The sequence below is a fragment of the Suillus fuscotomentosus genome (assembly GCF_016647785.1).
Source record: "Suillus fuscotomentosus strain FC203 chromosome Unknown F5891scaffold_2, whole genome shotgun sequence".
Taxonomy (NCBI): domain Eukaryota; kingdom Fungi; phylum Basidiomycota; class Agaricomycetes; order Boletales; family Suillaceae; genus Suillus; species Suillus fuscotomentosus.
Window position 1 is genome coordinate 1,826,296 of NW_024539514.1, and position 13,214 is coordinate 1,839,509.

General features: G+C 47.6%; 3 protein-coding genes across 3 annotated transcripts; 2 read left to right on the forward strand and 1 right to left on the reverse strand.

The window, feature by feature from the left end:
* Positions 1-8,116: 8,116 nt before the first annotated feature.
* F5891DRAFT_225737 (uncharacterized protein) lies at positions 8,117-9,324 on the forward strand. The gene has a single exon (XM_041370993.1). It carries the CDS (start codon positions 8,322-8,324, stop codon positions 8,979-8,981), a length of 660 nt encoding a protein of 219 aa, XP_041233644.1. The 5' UTR covers positions 8,117-8,321; the 3' UTR covers positions 8,982-9,324.
* Positions 9,325-9,472: 148 nt separating this feature from the next.
* F5891DRAFT_225762 (uncharacterized protein) lies at positions 9,473-11,399 on the forward strand. Its single transcript, XM_041370994.1, has 14 exons — positions 9,473-9,508; positions 9,565-9,653; positions 9,709-9,741; positions 9,797-9,816; positions 9,875-9,889; positions 9,950-9,988; positions 10,047-10,075; positions 10,131-10,144; positions 10,194-10,226; positions 10,402-10,461; positions 10,514-10,642; positions 10,710-10,935; positions 10,989-11,037; positions 11,098-11,399. The coding sequence occupies exons 2-14, from the start codon at positions 9,602-9,604 to the stop codon at positions 11,290-11,292; spliced, it is 894 nt and encodes a 297-aa protein (XP_041233645.1). The 5' UTR covers positions 9,473-9,508; positions 9,565-9,601; the 3' UTR covers positions 11,293-11,399.
* Positions 11,400-11,462: 63 nt separating this feature from the next.
* Positions 11,463-13,177, reverse strand: F5891DRAFT_225765 (uncharacterized protein). Its single transcript, XM_041370995.1, has 7 exons — positions 12,833-13,177; positions 12,568-12,777; positions 12,436-12,519; positions 12,258-12,382; positions 12,057-12,210; positions 11,837-12,000; positions 11,463-11,787 (listed from the first exon to the last, which is right to left on the reverse strand). The coding sequence occupies exons 1-7, from the start codon at positions 13,121-13,123 to the stop codon at positions 11,643-11,645; spliced, it is 1,173 nt and encodes a 390-aa protein (XP_041233646.1). The 5' UTR covers positions 13,124-13,177; the 3' UTR covers positions 11,463-11,642.
* Positions 13,178-13,214: the final 37 nt, after the last annotated feature.

Here is a 13,214-nt window from a genome sequence, read left to right on the forward strand (position 1 = left end):
TGCGAAATTTCTACAACAGAGCATCTTGAGGGTGTGCTGTCGAGTCTGAGAAGTTACTAGTCATATGTCGTTACTTACTGCAGTGACAGTAAAAGACGGTACACGGATGGCCCTTGAACCAGTACCACCACCATGGCGGTTTTTTCCCACGCAATTTTCGCGGGCAAGGTCGAGCGACGACGCTCACAGCTACCAGCTGGTCTCATAATAATAAAACAATATCTCCTCTACCAATCAACAGCAGACTGGAACCTACGCCAACCCTCACGTAAATCACCCAAAGACATGACCGCGTATTATCGCACCCAACCGCCTATCCACAATGTCCCAATGCCAAGTCTCCCTACACGTCAAACAAAACACCTTGAACTCATGTAAAGTAAACATAACCGACGTGCGACGTAAAAACACCCTCTAACAAAACCCTGCAAAAGATAACATATCACTGAAACCCACTAACTAAAATGAACTACCTCCCACAGGAATCAGATTAATAACCCTATCTGCCACCCCACATACGTATTATGGCGAACGCATCACAACAGCACACACCACCTGGACCAAAGCCCTACCAAACAGCACCCTCACGGAAACCACACCCCCCAGCTACTTAAAAGCCCCTCGAAAACGGAACGAAAACCCCAACCCCTCCAGCGAAATGAAGGACCAATCCACTGTCAAAGCAGCAAACATCAGTGCCTGTCCATCACCTATGGGAACCCGTCAACCCCTTCCCAGACCCCTTCGCTCCGGTTCCCACTTCTTCCCTCCTAACGTCCTGGACGACGAAGGAGACTCCATGGGATCACTGTCCCTACCCCCAACCCCTTCCCCCAATCCGAGGCCCCCGCCCCACTCACTAACCCAAGACGCTTCTGAAACCAGTGTGCCCACATCCCCCGCCCCTGCTCCCCCACTGGTTGAAGCAGGAGGTACCAGCCCTGACGAAGAGACCACCGTAGAGGACCTCTCTAACTCCATTCACACACCGAGCCCTGATGAAGACGCCGCGATGTCTGACAACTCCCCACCCACCTACTCATACCCCAGCCCCCCCAAACCAGCCACTTCCACTGAGGAGGACCTCCTCAGGGCCCACCTGGCCGTGGCAGAGACAAACCGTGCCATTGTCAAACCTAGCGGCACCAACTCCCTCACCATGATCCCCCAATTCACCCCCATCCCGGCAGGAGGGTTCCCAAAAATCCACCTTGCACACGCTGCCCAGCTCTTCGACTTCCAGGCCCCAAAAGTCATCACAGCATGGCTTAAGGTCCCCCACCCGAAAATCCTTATCAGAGTCTTTGACCATGACGGAAAGAACCCATCTGTAAAAGGTCCCATCCTAGTTGAACGCCTCCGCAAGGCAATCACGGACATTGCACAAACATTGCACAATCAAAGAAATTAAGGTATCCCCCCCCTGCCCCGAAGCCATCAAAGAAGAGGCAGATCAACCCCTCAGTTTCCTCGCATACAATATTTCGGAAGAAACCAAGAACACCATCCTTGTGCAGCGCATATGGTCCTCCCTCGACATCTCCTTCACAGCCCACCAGTTCAGCGTGAACACCCCACCCCTCCTCCTCTTCTGCCTCCATGGCTTCTCAACCTCGGACACTGCCACAGTGAAAGACGCTGTCTTCGAAACCTGGACGGATGAGTTCACCAGCTGGGAAATTGCGAAAATCCTCGCTGAAAGCGACATCCCCGCAGACGAAGTCCACAATGCCATGAGGGAATTCATCAAGACCCTCTGGGTCGAACGCCTAGACTTCAAGGCGAGTGGCGGCATATCCCTCCCCCGCTACAACATCTTTGCAGCAAGCCCCACTAGCATCCCATCCGTTTGGACCAAACTTCGTGCATACCTTCACTCTCTAACCTACCCTTCCGAACTCGAAGGAAACGGCACGGCCGTGAACTTCATGCCCTGTCCACTGTGCCATTCAATTGCTCACCCTCGTGGCCTATGCCCCTTCCCAGACATCCCGCTCTGGAACGGCCCGAAACATCACAACCCTAGAGCACCTACCTACAACCTGAGAGGGAGAGGACGAGGAAGGAGAAACATTGGCTAGAGACACCCGCTCCAGGTCTTTTGCACAAATTGTCTTATATAATCCACGACTCAATACATACATCCCCTTGCTACCCGCCGTTTAGTACTACCACCTATGCTACCACTAACTTTGAATACAATCCCCACTCCATGCCCTCACCCAAAGTCAAAATGAAAGTGTAAGAACGACGCAAACGTGACACTACACCTGACCGTATGTCACCAACCTGCTCCAAACAGTTTGCTGGGGCGCACTCTGAACCACCCCAACCCATGGCCCAAATATACTGACTGCCCTCGCAGGACAGGAAAGCCATGGCAGCCCCGAAGGCTAGTGCCAAAAGCGGAGACCTATTTAGGTCAAGGATTAGCCGCGCTGAGAAGCTGAAGCCACTGCCAGACGAGTAAGGTGACAGGACGCCTACCTCGAAAAGCACACGCATGTATCCACCATGGTTGCCTGGGATATGACAACCCGCTCTTTCCGATGGTCGTACCGGAAGATGTCGTCGTCTCGACCACCCCCCTGTCACTAAACTCCATTGATATCCCTCAAACTGGTAGTATACCTGGCCCCGGCACATTCCTCCCAAGTAGCAGAGAGGGAGGGCTTCAAGCCACTGGGCCCCCCCCTGAGGACGCTACTCAAGAGTTCGGAAGTGGAACCCCACAAACACCACACACGGCACAGCATAACCCTGCTATAAACAACCAAAACGGTGAAAACTACACTGAAAAAAGGAAAAAGATGAGAGCTAACGTACATATTGCGTCCCTGAACATGAAAGGACGGACGTCCACACAACTAGACCATAATGCAATATCTAAATGGTCAGTAATACACCAAGTAATGAGAAAAGAAAATCGGCATCCTCTGCCTACAAGAGACACACCTGACACAGGAGCACGAGAACCAGATAAATGCACTATACTCGCGACGACTCAAAATCCTAAACTCCAGAGACGAAGAGTGCCCGAGTACCTCAGCAGGCGTAGCATTCGTCCTAAATAGAGAATTAACAAACACTGACAACATTGAACTAAAGGAAATCATACCGGGAAGAGCCCTAGCACTAAAAACACGATGGCACAATAATGACGAACTAAACATCTTGAACGTCTATGCCCCGAACGACCCAACAAAACACTCCGACTTCTGGAAACAGATAACCGATGCCTGGACAGAGAGAGACGCACGAAGACTCGACATAATGTTAGGGGACTTCAACCTAACGGAAGATCCCCTAGATAGAGCTCCTGTGCGCACAGACAACGAAACAGCTATTGAAGCCCTAAGAGACCTAAGAGATAAACTAAATATCCATGACTCCTGGAGAAAAACGCACCCGGACTCCCGACTCTTCACCTACTACAGCAACACGAATTCATACTCGAGACTAGACAGGATATACTCATCGCCTGCCCACGACTGGTCATCATGCACTTCAGCCATCCCAACAGACCACCAAATGATACTAGTAAGATACGCACCTCCGAAAATGCCACACATTGGGAACGGTCGATGGTCATGGCCCCTCGGCCTTATAAATGATAAAACCCTGATAACAAAAATGAGCAACCTAGGATCAATAGCCCAACTAAGAATAGAAAGAAACTTACCAAACCCCACCGAAGAGAACGACCCACAATCCATCTGGGAAGACTTCAAAATGAAGATCTGACAAGAAGCAAGAAAGACAGCAAAAGAGCACCTGCATAAAATCAAAATCCGCACAAAACAACTCGAAAGAGACCTGAAACTCACCCTAAGTAAAAACGACATAGACACAAATTTGGACATGAGGCGCCATAAAGCGTGGCTAGAAAATGAAATTAATCACCTGGAAAAGAAACAATTCAAAAACCTACAAGCCCAGTCAAAAGCTAAATGGCATGCTGAAGGGGAAACCATAAGTAAGTACTGGTCCCAAATAAACACGCCTAAAAAGCCCCGAGACATAATACACCAACTAAGAATCCCGAACACGAACAAACTCACCTCACACTCCAGCAAAATGGCAGAGATCGCAAGGCAACATCACGAAGCCCTACAACAAAACGACCTAAACCCAGAACAACAAGTAAGCAGAACTGAAGCGAAACTACTATCCATGAGTAAGATACCAAACAAACAAAAACTCCACCACCCAGGCTCACCATTAAGCCGCCTCCTCGAAGAACACCACATCCGCGACGCGTTATACTCATTGAAAGCCAGCAGCGCGGCGGGAATAGACGGAATCCCGTATGAAGTATGGAAACTCCTACATGAAAATCACGTAGAGGACCTTGAGAACGATAGACCAAGCTTCAACATAATAAAAACACTCACCCTAGTTATTAATGACATACAAAAAAATGGAGTCAACGTGGAGACAACCTTCACCCTAGGCTGGATGTGCCCGATCTACAAAAAGAAAGACCCCTCCGAAATAGTGAACTATAGACCCATAACGTTGCTAAACACTGACTACAAAATATTAACAAAAGCATTAGCGATCCAACTAGCCAAAGATGCCCCGACCTTGATACACCCAGACCAGAGCGGTTTCATACCGAAGAGATCAATCTTCGATCCCATCCGCCTGGCAAAAATGATGATCAAATATGCAGACATCATGGAAGAAGACGGCACACTGATCGCACTTGACCAAGAAAAGGCCTACAACAGAATTAGCCATGATTACTTAATAGAAACATTGCGCACCTTTAAGCTCCCCCAAATGTTCACCGACATGATTGAAGCCCTGTACGCAAATGCCTATACCAAAGTGGCAATAAATGGAATGATGAGCGAACCCTTCAAAGTCACAAGAGGGGTCAGACAAGGTGACCCCCTGTCATGTCTACTATTCGACATAGCCATCGAGCCACTCGCATGCACCCTAAGAAACTCAGAATCAATACAAGGATACAACATCCCAGGAATTACCGACCAGATAATAGTAAACCTCTATGCTGATGACACAACAATATATCTAAACAAAAACGATAAGTATAGTGACCTCGAAAATATTCTGAACAAATGGTGCCTGGCCTCCAGTGCGAAATTTAACATGGAGAAAATGGAGATAATCCCAATAGGCTCCAAAACTCACCGAACTCAAGTCATCACCACAAGGAAACTCCACCCAAATGACCCCCCATTAAACAACTCAATCAGAATCGCCCCAGACGGACACCCAATAAGGTCCCTTGGCGCCTGGATAGGAAATGAAACAAACGACGCCACTCCCTGGGAACCTATCCTGGACAAAATCAACAAAACGCTGAAACACTGGAACAAAGGCCACCCAAACCTTGACAGCAAACGCCTAATAACACAAATGATCGCAGGAGGGATGTCGCAATTCCTCTCAAAAGCGCAAGGGATGCCGCAAAACATAGAAAATGCACTAATAAAAATCATCAGAAATATTTCATCTGGAATGACATTAGAACCCCCCCCATAAGCCTAGAACAGATGTACCTACCAAAAGAAAGCGGAGGAATAGGTCTCCTGGATATTAAAGCAAGAAATGAAGCTATAGAAATAACATGGTTAAGATCTTACCTTGACCTCACAGCATCACGCCCAGCCTGGGCCTTCGTGATGGATGTCCTCATCAACAACCTGAAACTGACCGGAATAGATAACTCAACGAACTTCAATGTGTTCCTCCAATCCTGGAACCCGATAACAAGGGGTCCAAAAACAAAAAACCTACCACGAGAAATAACAAACATGTTAAAAGTAGCCAAACGATATAACGCAACCTTCGCACCGATAAAACTCTCCAAGAACCTCAAAAAACAACTACCAGCTTGGTACCACCTTGGCGCACCCCCAAAAACATACCACAAACAGAAAAACAGCTGCCTGCAAAGGACCCACAATGCCCAAACCATCAAGAAACTAATCAAAATGAGTAAAAGAACGACCCTCTCCGCAGGTACGACCGAGATCGACGAGCGCCACTACCCCCGAAGGGACTGTGCGTGCACATATTGTGAAAAAGACCGACTCAAAGGGTGTGATAACCCACATAAGTGCGCAATGGCAGCGAAAGAGATACTAAACAAAATTACGCCTAAGTATAACACGAAAGTGAAACCAAAGAAGGACAATCTCTCCCTAACTCACCAGCGCAAAGAAAAGAACAGACAAGCACACCAAAACAGAAGGGGAGAGATCCTCTTCGACCCAACAGCCACAGTCCGATCGGAACTAACAGAATGCTTCAGAATTTTCACCGACCCACTAAAAAAATCCAACAACCCAGCTCACCGACTACAAGCCCCCGCCAGAGGGCTAAACCTCCTAGAAGACAAAATCATCATATACACCGATGGCTCGTGCCTGAACAATGGGAAAAATAATGCACGCTCTGGCAGCGGAATATGGATATCAGAAGAGAACGCCGGAAACAGAACGATTAGAATACCTGGGGAACAACACTCCAACCAAATAGCTGAACTAGTGGCAATCCTGGTCGCCCTACAACAGACTGAACCCTACATCCCAATAACATTCGTCACCGACTCAAGATATGTAATAGACGGACTTACGAAGAACATAAGCCAGTGGGAAGATAGAGGCTGGATAGATATCGCAAATAGTGAGTACATAAAAGCGACAGTGTATCACCTGAGAAAGAGATCAGCACAAACATCCTTTATATGGACAAAAGGTCACAACGGAAATCACGGAAACGAGCACGCAGACCGACTTGCCTTGGAAGGCGCTAACAAACCCACAGAAGACCACCTAGACCTAACGATACCGAATGAGTGGGACCTACAGGGAGCAAAAATCGCGTCAATAACACAAACACTAGCGTACAAAGGCGTGAGGACCAAATATAGAGAAAAGAACCTACCAAGAAGAACCACAACAAACAACCTTGACGTTGCCAGATATGCGATCCAAGAAATAACAGGAAACCTCGAAAACGATAGCGCAATATGGACCGGCTGCAGGAATAAAGACCTGCAGAAAAAGATACGTCAATTCATATTCAAATCTATGCATGGTGCATACCGAATAGGTGAATACTGGTCGAATATTCCTAACTTCGAACACCGGGCAAAATGCATACAATGCAACGCCGAAACAGAATCCCTAGAACACATAATGTTAGAATGCCCCGAAAACGCCCAGACCACCATATGGAAACTAGCAAGAGACCTCTGGCCAGAGGCATATGGTGCCTGGCCACGAATCTCTATAGGGACAATACTAGGATGCGGCAGCATCCACCTCAAACGACAGAACCCGGAGGAACCTGAAAACGAGGCCGACAATAGAGGAAACAAAATGAAGGGTGCATCGAGACTCCTACGAATACTAATATCTGAATCTGCATACCTAATATGGGTCATCAGATGCGACCGCACCATCAACGGAACAACACATACGATAAACAATGTCACAAAGCGATGGACAAACACACTGAACAATAGACTCCAATTAGACAGATTGTCAGCAAAAAAAATAATAAGAACCGAGAAATTCACCAAACTCGTCACACAAACCTGGTCAAACACCATTAACGCTGATACACAAATACCAACAAACTGGGCAACCGCCCTCGAGGTTTTAGTGGGTATTAGACCAACCCAGGCCCTCTGTGACCGAGGCCCCCAGGTAGTAAAGAGTCCCACACACCCCGCAAACCGCGGGAGTGCAGAAAGGCATTTTTCCTCAGACCGGTGTTTCTTTAGGAAACTCCGCTTCAGCGCGTATACGTAGAACTAGACTTAGTCAGTTGCTATCAATACACATTGCTTGTCTAAAAAAAAAAAAAAGACGGTACATATGGCGCTGGATCTGTTCAACTATTCTTCACACACAAAACTCACACACACGCACAGACGCGACACACACACAAACGAGACGCACACACATAATCATTCCTTCGCATACCAGTCGATGGAACGTGCAGTATCATCAGTGCAGTATCATGAGTGCTCGATAATGGGCGGCTCCTCGCAGGCAATAATGCGGCAGTGCTCATTATTGGCTGAACTACGCATCAATCTTATGTATTACATAAGCGTTGTGCCGCCTGAGTCTGTAGTAGTCAAGAGGCTAACACCAACGCCCAGGGATGAAATGCTGAAAGCGGGTCTCCTACTGCTGTCCCTGCTATTTTTGTGCATACAGTACCATCTAGAGTGCCAGTGGTGACGGAACCAAGATGGAACTTTCTCAACAAGATCTACGTACGCTCAATTTTCTCCAAGTCCTTTGTTTTCGCCAGGGAGTTGAAAGGGACCAATGCTGGTGACATTGAGACTCAAGGTACGTTTTGACTTTTTATCATTTTTCTATATTCTTACTGCGAAGCATCTTGCACTCCTGCAGTTACTATCTCTTGCGCCTACCCGTTCTCTCGTGAACCAATCAATGTCTACGGACCTATACTTCTGGTCCCTCACGCCCGTTCTCATGCTCGCTCTAACTCTTTTGTTTGTGCTCACTCTCTTGCACCCGTTCATGCTTGCTCTCTCATACCTGTTCTCTCGTGCTAACTCTCTCCCACTTGTTCTCTCATGCCGCGCCCCATCTCTCATGCCCTCCTACTTCTCGATGTCGCTCGGTATTGAGACCATCAACTGCGGCACCACAACAAGCGCCCGCCACGTCACCTGCATCTTTGCACACTGTCCACCAGCCGGTCCTCAAAAAGTTTCGAGGCTTTGCTCTCAATGCTGGCGACTTCGGTGCATTTTGTTTGCCCTTGGACTCTACTTGCTTTGCACTTATAGAAACCTTCATCATCGCTCTGAGACCTACTCACTTCTCATTGCTCTGTCTCGTCCACCGGCAGGCCTTGAAAAGATTCGAGGCTTTGCTGCCAATGCTGGCGGCTTCGGTGCATTTTGTTTGCCCCTTGGACTCTACAATTCTTCATTGGGGACCTTGTCTGCAATATAATTTGATTATTGAATCATGTCAGATCTAGTAGTGCAGTACTAATTTTTCTACGATACAAGAGTATGTATGCGAAGGAGTGATTATGTGTGTGCGTCTCGTTTGTGTGTGTGTCGCGTCTGTGCGTGTGTATGAGTTTTGTGTGTGAAGAATAGTTGAACAGATCCAGCGCCATAGGTACACGTCTAACTTAATACTAAGGACTTTGTAAGTTCCCAGTCAAGTGTAAAAAGAGACTGTATTGGGTACCGTCACAGTCGAGTGTAAAGAGATAGATGGTAACTCCGCCGGCGTAGTAGTGAATGAGCGAAACGATATGTACTAGCTGTGCTGACGGGTATACGACACTGTGCTACTAGTACTAAGTAAAATGATTTTGCAGAGTCTGAGAAACAGTTCCGGAAGCCGAAGCCAAAAGGGATGTTCCGGGTGGGGGTCTACAAGTCCCGTGCCGCAGTACCCTCGATTCATTTCTAGCGAACTCCTATTGAGATAGCAGTCCGTGATGCCGACATACGATAACTTACTCGGTAGCACCGTGTGGCACAGTTTCCATTCAACCATCACTCAATTAGCGGCCCATCAGTCACCTCTTCAGGCTCCCGTTCGATCTACACAGTCTCATGTCAGAACAAGAAGTTGTCGCTGGTCTCCGCTGGAATAACAATGCAGGTGGTTCGTTAGCGTATTCTAATTGATTTGCGACTATTGGGCTGAACATCGATTCCAGTGCCAATCATTACCCTGATGTTATATGAGTACCGTTAGTGGCCTTGGAAAACTCATCACTACTGCCGCTGATCAAAAAAATTGTCTAGTTCTTCTCTTAGACAAAGAGGTAAATCAAGTCTTTTCTTCTGTTGGTCAAGTACTTACCACTAGTATTATCGGCATAGGTTAATTATGTCTGGGTCAGTGTCCAACCCAGATCTGCACAATCACATCAGCCCGGAGATTGATTCAATCTCCAGAAACGACCGTTGTCGCTAATGTCATGCCTGTACCTCGTTGTGAGATTTGCCCTATTTGAAAGCGCTTAGATCTGTACCATATTATTTGCTATGCTAGGTTCGATATCTTGGTCTTTTCCTCGCACTGTACGTCATCATGGCTCCTTGACACGGCACGTATGCACGCTGACACTCACATCAGGCTGTGCGGTTTCTGTGCGTAACCCTGTGCCTACCCGACCCATTGTCAACTGACCAGCCCTAGGGGGAGGTCTGTTGTACATACCTGAATCAGTCAGTGTATTGATGTTTTCCATTTAGAGTATTTTTGGCTGACTCATGTTCTAGCCGTACGTCCCAAGGTAGTACGTCCCAAGAGTCAAGTCTCAAAAGTTGTTATCCTCTTATCATTATAGCTGCAAGTGTATTGTTTTCAACCTGATACCCATTCACTTATCATTATGGAGAATTAGGCTACGCTCTTATCGTTCTGATTGAATGGGGATTTTCAGTATATTTCTGGTTTGCGGAAGGTATGATATACATTGTTGCGTCTCACTATGGGTTTGAATCTTGCACTCGCAGCCATTCTCATTTGGCGGCTTTATGCCATATGCGATCAATCTAAGCTCCTACTTTATGTTCTGGTGGGATTGTTCTTGCCTATCGTCGCCCTCTCAATTGGGACGGACATCTATCTATACAGTCGACGTAGTGCGTTCTCGGGTAATTTTTCCCCGAAATTGACTTGGCTGCAAGCTGACCACGCCTCATTGCATAGTGAAAGAAATCATAACTCCGGACGCCAAGTACTGCACCCTTTCCTTCAACATTGGACCTATGCCTGCGATCTATACTTCCATTCCGATTGTGTGCTATGATATCTTACTAGTTGTTCTCGCGGCTGCCATCCTCGCAAGGCACCTTAAGGAACAGCGGGAAACTCATATGAGGATTAATACATATATGGTTATGATCGTTCGGTATCATATCCTGTACTTTGTCCTGTAAGTCCCCCTTCATCGAGTGGGTTGTAAGAGTATCCATCGTTTCCTGCTAGGAATCTGACAAACCAGATCTTGTTGGTGGTATTATGGGCTCATATTCCGGTATGATACTTCCCAAGAGTTATACAGAGATCAGCTAACATACGCGCTGGTACCACCTAGACCCCGGCAATGAGTCTCTCAGAGCTTTTCAACGATACCGCGCCATTTATTCTCGCACCCCGTCTCATCATCAGTATTTGGGATACGCATGCCAAGGATGACTGTGTAGAAGTTAGTACGACGTTCGAGGACTGCGTATGTCTCACTTCTCCACCGAGGTTCGAGCAGCACGAGATGGTCTCCATCGTTGTATAATTCTGGCATAATGATACTGGTTCCTCAGCATAAAGACAGAAATGATTTGGTTAGAGCGAGGCGGCCAATTTCTTTGGACGCCTCGCCTGATAGTGTAGTAGTCACCTTGATCTATTGAAAATGACATGGAGACCGAATGATGCAACAGTATGGTTCCCCGTAGGTACTAGTGCAGTTTTAATATGGCAGACCATCCATCGTCGCTCATGGTATGCTATTGGCTTGTGTTAACAATACTTACAACAAAGCAAAGGGTACGTCGATGAGTCTGAAATGCACCAACCGAAAATACACAGATATAAAGCAAGGTACGATCGCTACATATTGAAAGCATCAAATATAACAGCCTTCTATGCTGGCGGTGGCGGTGGAGGTGCACTGTCGCTTGGTGCAGGTGCAGCTGTTTGTCCAGCGTATGCTTGGTAATACTGCGCTTGCTGACTCGCAGCCCACTCCTTGAACTGCGCTGAGTTGACATCGTAGCCGTATTGTGCCCTACCGTCACGTGAGGACAAATACAGGAAGATATTCGAAGAAAAATTACCAGTATGCTGCATATGCATCTTGGGTATCTGGCCCTGGAGTGCCGGTTGGTGCACCTGGGTACGGTGGAGGTGCACTACCATCTGGAGGTGGGGGAGGCTGCTCTCCAGGTGGTGGCGGTGGAGGTGCGTTTTCAGGTGCAGGTGGTGGAACACCGTACCCACCCTAGGAATCAGATGTTAACTGAAGAACATTATGTGTAAGCAGAGGACTAAGCTTACCGCCGGGTACTGTGCAAATTGCATTTGTGCTTGGTGCAACTCCATTTGTTGTTGCATCATTGCTGACTGTGCTTTGGCATGCTCAGAGCGTACAACTTCGAGCAAGTCTTCTGTGAGCACTTTAGCGCGAGCTACTTGGTTTTCGTCTGGTCCGCTGCCGAGGTGTCAGTCATACAAGCAGTCAAATGCATGAAGTCTCACGTAATATGTATGTGCATAGGCTCATCTGACTCCCGACCGGTTTCCTGTTCTACAAAGCCTGAACCTTGACCCTTTATCTGCACACGCGTACTTGTTTCTTGTTGGATATATTTCACGAACATTCCCTGGCACAAGCGCTAATTCTTAAGAGTTCAATACAGAGGAAATTCAAACCTACCTGTGGCCCAACAACTTTGGCACGAACGTTGAAATTGCGAATGGTCTCGAGGCCCACAGGCATTTTCTCTTCCGGCCATTTACGCTGGGAGAGGAGTAAGCCAACGGTGAAACGTTAGAATAATTGCAAAACCTTTTCGCGCAATCTATCCTTCTTGTCCTCTACTAGTGGACCGAGATCAACCGCTATTAGCTCGTTAACCCTGTCAATTGCCTTTTGCAACATCTCCTTGCTTGAAGCCGAAAGGTGAAGGTATAATGGAGGGTCCTTCTCCGTTGCCTTTGATCGATCCGGGTACCACACACCCTTGGTACTGACTGAGGCACCCGTATCCTCGTGAATCTATTTGCGAGATTAGAAGCTAGCTGGCCATACAACCACCACTCAAAACACATACATCGGTCTGTGTAGAACCTTTTGTCAACATATACCGGTTCCGGACATCGTTGATGTCAATGTCGTGGGTGAAATCTCCATCATGCGGGTCCTTCTGTCCGATCTGTATACTCCCGGCGATGCCACCACCAGCACTGAACTGTGCGGCAATTTTGGCAGCAATAGCAGCAGCAGCGGCCGCAGCTTCAGAAGCAGTCTTCCCCTCGTCAGTTTTTTGCGCCTTTATAGGACTGTCCAATTCGAAAGGTGATGATTCAGGGGCAGCCTGGTCCCATTTGCGTTTTGACGACATAGCAAGACGCTGGACGGGGCTCTGGAGTCTGAATGTGGAGGGGAAAGAAATGTGACCGAACCCACACGTCACACCCGCGTGACACATAATA

Coding starts and splice junctions, on each gene's coding strand:
- F5891DRAFT_225765 (XM_041370995.1), bottom strand. CDS start 13,123: ATGTCGTCAAAACGCAAATGGGACCAGGCTGCCCCTGAATCATCACCT. Junction 12,211..12,257: donor CCTATGCACATACATATTAC/GTGAGACTTCAT, acceptor ACACCTCGGCAG/CGGACCAGACGAAAACCAAG. Junction 12,001..12,056: donor AATTTGCACAGTACCCGGCG/GTAAGCTTAGTC, acceptor TCTGATTCCTAG/GGTGGGTACGGTGTTCCACC.
- F5891DRAFT_225762 (XM_041370994.1), top strand. CDS start 9,602: ATGTCAGAACAAGAAGTTGTCGCTGGTCTCCGCTGGAATAACAATGCA. Junction 9,989..10,046: donor TGTCATGCCTGTACCTCGTT/GTGAGATTTGCC, acceptor TTGCTATGCTAG/GTTCGATATCTTGGTCTTTT. Junction 10,936..10,988: donor CATATCCTGTACTTTGTCCT/GTAAGTCCCCCT, acceptor GTTTCCTGCTAG/GAATCTGACAAACCAGATCT.
- F5891DRAFT_225737 (XM_041370993.1), top strand. CDS start 8,322: ATGCTGGTGACATTGAGACTCAAGGTACGTTTTGACTTTTTATCATTT.